Source organism: Perognathus longimembris, chromosome 4, assembly GCF_023159225.1.
Source record: "Perognathus longimembris pacificus isolate PPM17 chromosome 4, ASM2315922v1, whole genome shotgun sequence".
Classification (NCBI taxonomy): Eukaryota; Metazoa; Chordata; class Mammalia; order Rodentia; family Heteromyidae; genus Perognathus; species Perognathus longimembris.
The window spans coordinates 12,386,081-12,394,782 of NC_063164.1; the positions used below are offsets into that span (position 1 = coordinate 12,386,081).

General features: G+C 39.7%; 1 protein-coding gene across 2 annotated transcripts in view; it reads left to right on the forward strand.

Moving 5' to 3' along the window:
- The window catches only part of Pax3 (paired box 3), a 94,785-nt gene extending 86,375 nt beyond the window's left edge, over positions 1 to 8,410 (forward strand). The window contains exons 8-9 of one of the 2 annotated variants that reach the window (XM_048344158.1): positions 7,543 to 7,789; positions 8,282 to 8,410. In XM_048344158.1, the coding sequence (XP_048200115.1) occupies positions 7,543 to 7,789; positions 8,282 to 8,316 (282 nt within the window). In that variant the 3' untranslated portion in view covers positions 8,317 to 8,410. The remainder of the gene's footprint in view (positions 1 to 7,542; positions 7,790 to 8,281) is intronic. The other variant, XM_048344159.1, reaches the window with a different exon arrangement.
- Positions 8,411 to 8,702: the final 292 nt, after the last annotated feature.

The window sequence follows — 8,702 nt, forward strand, 5'->3', positions numbered from 1 at the left end:
CTAGCAAGCACTTCCAAAAGACTATGCAAGACTGTCCTATCCAAGACGTTCCATAGTTAAGAGATGTTTTTCCTGACATCAGCAGCATTCTCCAACTGGTGTCACTTGGTCTTTTAGGTGGCTTCTTTTCTGTATTGGAAGGATTCATTTACTTTCACATGAAAGGGAGGGTAGGAAGGCATCTTTTTTGTTGCTTGTTTTTAATGGCATTCTGGCATTTGGTAGATGGAATATTATTATGTTGACTTTAGGCAACCAGGAAATATTTGCTTATATCACACATGAATTGGTCAATTCGGTTTCCTTCTTGAATATTCGCCTTCCATGTTGACAAAGTGTTGAGTGGAGGGAAACATTTTAGCTGGGAGGGGATGTGAAGGACTGTAGCTCAACACCTTCTGTGGGGGAGGGCAGAGTTGAATCCTTTCTTGCTAATAGGAAATTTCTAGATGTTGTCAGTTACTCATAAGTGCTAGATGGTGATCCACCGAATTCAGCAAGGTTTGAATTTGTGAATGGATATTAGGTAGGTCAGTCTTGTATTACCTTCATGCAGGTTTTGCTTATGCGCAATCAGAGCAGAATTTAAAAATAGCATCTCCAAGTGTTGTGGGAGCCAGGCATTTGTGGCTCATGTCTATAATCCTAGCTACTCAGGAGGCTGAGATCTGAGGATTGTGGTTGGAAGCCAGACTGGGTAATAAAGTCAAGGAGACTCTTATCTCCAATTAACCACCAGAAAGCTGGAAGTGGAGCTGTGGCTCAAAGTGGTAGAGTGTCAGCCTTGAGAGGAAAAATTCTAGAAATAGCACCTAGGCCCTGAATTCAAGCCCTAGAACTGGCACAAAAAAAAAAAAAAGAAGAAAAAGAAAGACAGAACATTATGGGATGCCCAAGCATAGTGACTTTTCCCTTTCTATATTTAAAATCCCAAGTTACAAATGCTCATTGAATATTTACAAACCTATTGTGAAGCTCTATATATTTGATCTTCCACAGCCATGTTCTCAGGGGTTTGAAGCTTCCTATGACTATGAGAAATGTCTCGAAATGAGAAGAGTTAACAGCAGCTAATGTCATTCCTTCTAGAAAGAGGCTCTGCGTTAAGTGATGAATGAGGGTATCTGACCCACATCTGTTTTACATTAGGAGGGAACATTGCCCTGACATCCCTAGGAACATTTGTCAAGAGTCCCTGGACAGAGCTTCTGCAAATTACATGCTGCAAATGTGTCAGGGTCAGATAAGAGGATATCATTAACTCCCTAAGTTTACTCAGGGCTCTCACAGTCCACCTTAATATGCTATGGCCAACAGTGTTTCCTTGAGCCATTTTGTTAGATTTTTCATTCATACAACCTCCAGTGCTCCACATGTTCTTTCCTCATAAATCATATTAATTGTAGACATAGTCACAAAGCATATGAAATGCAGGCATGCGTAAATGAATTAAAACATATGAGCATTTCATTACACCCATGGTGGGTCTAACATAGTTAACTACTTACTGTATACTGGCATGCTTTTTCATTTAGGTGGAATGAGCTTTTGTTCTTAATGGGCTGGGTTTTATTGATAATTGGTGGCCACAATGTGATTCTTCATCATTGGCTAGAAGTAACTATCTACACATGAATGTACACATGTGATGTAGTATGCACGCTTATTTTGCAAGCCATGTCTGTGCTTATTATTTGCCCAGATAATAATGATTCTTAACTCATCAATCCTTAAAGAATACTCTTTGACTGGGGATATAGCTCAGTTGGTATAATGCTTGCCTAGCATGCTTAAGACCCTGAGGTTGATTTTCAGCTCTGCAAGACAAAATGAAAACAAGAGAATATTGCTGACAATATAATAACTAATTCTATTAAGAAACAGGTGCTCCTGAACTGATAAAATACAAGCCTATGAACACCACCTGTCTAGCACTTATACTCTTTCATCGTGCATTAATTAAATAGAACTACTTGCAAAATTGGAGGTATGGATTAGAATGGAAAAAGAAGGACCGTTCAGCTGGGACTTTTACAAGCACTGTTGTCCTCTGTGGTTTAGGTAGAGGTCAGCCTTACCCTTGCCCCCTCCTCCTCAGAATGGGTGAGAAGATCAGCACACTGACCGCAGGAGAAACTTTTGCCTTCAGGCAACTTCCCTCCTATAGCTTTCAAACAGACACAACCAAAAAATCTAATTATTTAGATGCTAATCAACTGCAGAATAATTCCTAAGGCATTTAACTCAGGAGGGGGTTTTCAGTTAGTACTTCTGCTTGCTAACTCATGGCTTTTCAGCCTCTCAGATCCAGCCACTGAGCTTTCACTGTTGAGTCAACCCAGTGGTGTCCAATAACACGTAATACAGATTTGAATTTTTTGATATGGTTCTGAAATAAATTATATGTAACTAAAAGATACATAATAGAAAATTTTGGAGAGCCAGGAAGAAGGCTTTAAAAGGCCTTTATATCATATGAAGCTATAATTCACAATGATTTTTTTTAAAGAAAGTAAATGTGTTATTAAATACCAAATTAGAAGAGCCTGTGATTACTTAAGACCAAGAAAGAAAAATAAAGTCATGAACCAGGATTTCTCCTAAGGCAAAAAGAAGCGCTTGGATGTTCACCCTAATTTGCTAAGTCATTTTAGATTTCTGATAAGCTCCAAGCTCTTTCAACTGACAGACAACCAAACTATAACACTTGTGCCAAGACAAATATTTTCCAGACACATCGTTTTAAATGTAAATCTTAATTTGGACCCATAGTTTTTATCTTTTCTATGTAATCTTACAATAGGGAAATTAATTCAAGAGAAATACTGCATGAAGCAATTGTAAAGAGTTAGTTTTTCCTGAACCATATAATCTTCCAATCAAGATATAAACAACCTAGTTGGAATTCTGAAACTTGAGAATGAGTTTAAAGAGGTCTTCAGAAAATGTCTCTAATAATGCAAAGGATGGAAGAATGGAAGAAAAAAGGTAGCAACACAAGATTCCAGGGCCCTGAGTTTGTTTTAGAGGTCACTAGTAACAATAGAAGTGATATTTGTACAACTAAGAGCTGTACCTAACTAAAAATAAAAACAAAGAGCCAGAGTTCCCCTTCCCTTGCTCCCGTCTTTTCCAATAAGATGGGATAGGGACATTTATTTAAAGAAAATTCCTAATTAAAAAAATATCAGAACAGCTAACCGCACACTTTTACATGCACTGTTTCTCTGTTCTGTCTCCTGGATTTTTACCTGGTATTTCATAAACACCTGAGTAGCAGGATTGAATAACCTTGAATTTGTTTCTTTTCCACTGTAATTGTTAGTGAGAACCAGGAAATCCTGCTTTTCTCTTCCACCCCAAATTAAACAAATCAACAACCAACCAACCAAACAAACAAACAAATAAAAGGCTAGCCCTGTAGGAGAAATGGTTTACTCCTGGTTTCAGAAGGGAAAAATTTCCACTTTATCACAAATTAAGATTTTATTTAAGGCTTTGAACAATAAATTGCTATGGGAAAAGAAACAGTATTCGTAGAAAGAGAGTAGCACTGGATGTCATTCCACGATTGCTTTGCAGAAAGTTGAAGTTCATTTACCAACATCTTGCACCCAAAAAGAAGTTCCCATTACTTCCCTCGAACCACATGAAACACAGAACAGCTCTTAAAGAAGCATACATAAGAGTGTAATGGGATCCTTCCACAGAGATTTGAGGTTTGAATTATGTTAGGGGAAATAATGCATTTTCTATTGATATATTCACTCCCTCTCAGCACAGATATCTTTCTTAATTGTTAAGTGGCAGCTTATTAAAATAGCATATGTATGTATATATACATATATATTTCAAGTTTTCTCAGTGTTTTTTGTAAGTCAAAGTTTAGACAAAATTTAGAGAAATGGTAGTATTCCATGCCCTAGCTTTATACAGTTTTCATTCCTTCTCCTTTTGAAACAGAGTCTTTCTGTCTGTCTGTCTGTCTCTCTAGTCCAAGCTGGACTTAAACTCACCATCTTCCTGCCTCAGCTGGATTACAGTTGTGTGCCATGACCAGATTGTGATTTCATATATAAGATGTGGGTATCACAGAAGAACTAAGCATTTATAGGAGCTTGCCTATATTTTGGGCTCTATTAGTGAGTCAGAGGGACCAAAGATAATTGATCTTGCATTCGTTTCCCATTAGCCACCACTATGTTCCTCTGCAAATCTAAGGGATCTCTCTCTCTCTCTCCTCTCTCTCTTTCTTGTCAGTCATATGGTTTGAACTCAGGGCCTGGGCACTCTCCCTGAGCTTTTCTGCTCAGGGCTAGTGCTCTGCCACTTTGAGCCCACAGCTCCAATTCCAGTTTTCTTGTGGTTAATTGGGGATAAGAGTGTCACAGACTTTCCTGCCCCAGCTGGCTTTGAACTGCGATCCTCAGATCTCAACCTCTTGAGTAGCTAGGGATTATAGGAGTGAGCCACCAGCACCCGCTTTAAGGGCTTTTACTACAATAGAAACCTTTATTTGAATTTTACAGGCATGCATCTTGGAGTCTTGAAGAATGCTTTCCATTTCTCTGGACTATGGTCCTGCAGACAGCGCTGTTATTTCCATTCTCCAAAAGATATATTTCAAGATCGTAAATTCTGTCCTCAAAACTTTTCAAATGCAACTACTGCAAAAGCCGACTACATGAACTACAGCATCAGCTGACACTTTGCTTATAGGCAGGACTTGCTTCTCCTCTTTTACGATTTCTATTTCCCTGATGCCCAAGGAAAAAAGTTATGCTGTCTTCAAAGTTACTCAAACAAGAAGTGTATGGCAGGGGATTTCATCAACTCTATCATAAAAATGTACATATCTCACTCATGGGAGGGCATGGATACTTTGAATAAAATCCTGCTCCATGCTTTTTACCTGTAACTATAGGTAGAATATTCATCCCTGCCTTAAAGTGACATGCCAAACTAATTCAAGTAAATCGTGTTCATGAAGGATACTATTAATTTAAGATACCATTAATTTAAGATTTAAGATGTATGAGCTAATATCACTGGAAATTTTTCTTTTCTGGACTAATTTCTTCAGTGCTTGTGTTTTAGTTAGCATGGCTTAGTTATAGTAAAAGAATTGCCCTTTCATTTAAAAAGTCACACTTCCCATCTCATTATTATTTTCACACTTTATTTTAAGTACTGATATTTAGTTAATCAGTGTATCAATTGAAGTTTATAAATTTTCTAAGTAAAGTTTCCAAGTAATATTATCTGTTACATTCCAAGAAAGGCAAAGAAGGAACATCTAGATAGTAGAACAGTATCTATGTTCATTTTTTTTTTTTAAGTGAAGAAACAATCCTAACTACCCAGGCTTAGATCTGAGGATCATCGTTCAAGGTAGTTAGAACAGACAGCTGTGAGACTCTTATCTCCAATTAAATAGCAAAATGCTGGAAGTGGAGGTGTGACTCAAATAGTAGAGCACCAACCATAAGTAAAAAAGCTGAGTAAGACCATAGGCCTTGTAGTGATCTCTGTCTGTCTCATCACACATACATGCACACACAAAATAAAGAAACAAGTTGTTAAGCTTCTACAGATAAGATTGGGCAGGGTCCTATGAGAGTCTATATTCCAGTGACCTTTCATTTCTTTCTATTGCTGCACATCCTATTGATTTGTATTTTGTAACATTTCCTGCAGTCTCTAATGTAACAAAACTATACTTGCTACTATTGATTATTTTTTTTAGCATACAAATAATCTTCAGAGATTAAAAAAAAAAGATCTCTGGCATATCTTCCAAAATGTTAACCACTGGGTTTCTTCAGCCACCGCTGGCCACCTTACCACATGGGCGCCCACACAATAATTCCCAGGAGTGGGAGGGCAGGCGAAAGGAGTGGCCTGCGAGGATGAAGGACCGTGCACTGAAGGTGATGAACAGGTTTTTCTCTCTCTCTGTCTCTCTTTCTGTCTCTGTTTGGTCTCTTGGGGTTCACTGGAGATGGATCAGTGTAAAGCCTCAGTTGGAGAAGAGTGCTAGAAGATTATGCAAATCCACCCCCAAAGGAAGTTATAGGATCCTTGCTTTCCCATCTGAGTTGGGGTGCTTTCTGGGAGGTGAGGCCAGCCCCAGGCCCCCCATCTTGCTGGGGCCTTTCCATCCTGGATTCTGTTGCTTGAGCTGTCTGTGAGAGCAGCTTGCTAGGGAGCACCGGGGCTTCTCAAGGATGCTTTCTTTCCATTTCTGCAGCTCTGTGATGGACATTTTCAATGGCAGGCTTTTGTATTTTCATACTTAAGTTGTATGTGTGTCTTCTGGGAGCTTGTCACTTAGCAGTAGATTTCCTCTGTGATTGCTTTTGAGAAAAAAAAAATTCCCTTCCTGTCTTGTCTCACTCTTGTAGCTTGCAAAATTACTGATCCACTCATTCCGTCGTGAGGTGTCGGGTGGGTGAGCCTGAAAGTTGTGAAACACTTTCCCAGCCTTTCTGAGAAGCTGTTCTGTGATCCTTGCATTTTGCTTTTGTTTTTTAAAGTTATCTTACTCTCCAGGGTCACTTATAAAATGCACCATTTTAAGAACATAATTGCATTTCAGGCCTGGGTTTCCTTTTAGAGTTCAAACATGTGAAATGCAGCTTAAAGGAGAAAGGGGCGAAAAGGTAGTAGGATGGAGAAACAGACACAGTTAGTTGGTGGAGGAACATTAACACGCATTTGGCTCAGAAGCCAAAGCTGGTCGACACGTGGCAGGAAGGAAGAGGAAAGCACAGGGGAGCTTCAGGGAGGGAGAAATGATTTTAAATACTGAAGGACGGTCAAGACAAGCCGAAGCAATTTCTTAAGAAGGAACACTGAAAAATACATAGAAGTCTCAAACACACACAAATTTGATTTGGATTCATTTAATAGCTACCTTTTACTCATTTGTATATTTAGTGGTACTAGGGATGGCTTTGTGCATGCAAAGCAACTGCTTCACTATTGAATTGCACCCTGCTCCTGATCTTTTTTTTTAAGTGCATAAAATCACCGGTGATGGCTGGGATTGTAGCTCATTGATAAGAGTGTTTACCTGGTAAGGCAATGGGTTCAATCTTCAGCCCTGCAAAAGAAATAAAATGGGGGTGGGGGAAATCACACGTGAAACTTCCAGATGAAATATATTAGAGATTTTTCTATTTGAATAAACGTAACTCCTTCCTCTCTCCATTCCTCCTTTCCTTTTCTTTGGAAGTCCAAGATGATTTTAATCACTGAAGACTTGACATAATCTCTGCTCCTGTCTCTTCCTCCTTTCCTTCTTTTTTTTTTCTTCCCCTTGGCTTCTCCCTCCCTTCTTCCTTTTGCTGAACCTGTAATCAGATGCTATCATTACACCTGATGCACTAACACCACCACTTTGAATTGACATCTCAGTCTTTGGAATAGCTCCTTCATGGATTTCCGAAGAATGGACTTTGGAGTTATTCTTTCAGTTCTGTGGTACCCATCAGTGTCTCCCTGTATTCTAACTTCTTCTAATCTGCCTGTTTATTTTAGGTAATGGGACTGCTGACCAACCATGGCGGGGTACCTCATCAGCCTCAGACTGATTATGCGCTCTCCCCTCTCACCGGTGGCCTGGAACCTACCACCACGGTGTCCGCCAGCTGCAGTCAGAGACTAGATCATATGAAGAGCTTGGACAGTCTGCCTACATCTCAGTCCTATTGTCCACCCACCTATAGCACCACAGGCTACAGTATGGACCCAGTCACAGGCTACCAATATGGGCAGTATGGACAAAGTAAGCCTTGGACTTTCTAAAGGGTAATCACTCCTGGAAGAGAGAGAAGTCCACCTCTTGCTTAAGAAAGGGGAACAGGAGGCCTGATTTAGCTTTATAGCCCAGGATCAATTTTGTGGTAAAGCCAGCAGATTATTCCAGCCAGGGTTCCCTTGTATAATTATTTTCTTAACTGATATCCATAACATCTTGCAGTTATTAATTGCTGAGACATAAACCCTGATCACCAGTAGGTAAAACATGAAGGCTGGCCAAAATGAATTCACCCCTGGCATTAGAAACACATGTTCTTAATGAGGTCAGCCCAAGGATCATACGGGGTGTAATCCCAGGACACAGACTTCTGTCAAACTTGTCTCAGGAATAAAAATATTAGTCTCAATGCTTTGATATGGAGGTATTAAATATGACATTGTCAGCCTGTAGCTGATATTGCCCCTTACTGTGAATTGTCCCAGCATGACCTAAAGAGCTGTGTGTGTTTCCTTCCAGGTGCCTTTCATTATCTCAAGCCAGATATTGCATAAGTGAACTGTCCATTGGAGCTAAAACTAGCCCCGTTTCCGGTCTCCACAGCCTAGACATGAAGAATCTTCTCAGAAAATAAAAATAAAAAAAAATAAAATTCACCCTGTAGGGAAGGTGGAGACAAAGAAACATGATTGAGTTCCCTTTCTCCAGTAGTTGAGTTTCAGGTTCTTTTGAACAAGTTGGACAAGAGCTGTGGAGGAGAGGAAGAGCTGGAGCAATAAGAAACAAACGCAGCATTTTTAGGCAAAGGCTTTTAACCTTGATGACATTATCAAAATCTCCCATCTCTTGATTGTTGATGATTGAAGAGCTGGACCATTCCGTGTGTGTGTGTGTGTGTGTGTGTGTGTGTGTGTGTGCGCGCGCGCGCGCTCTATATGTG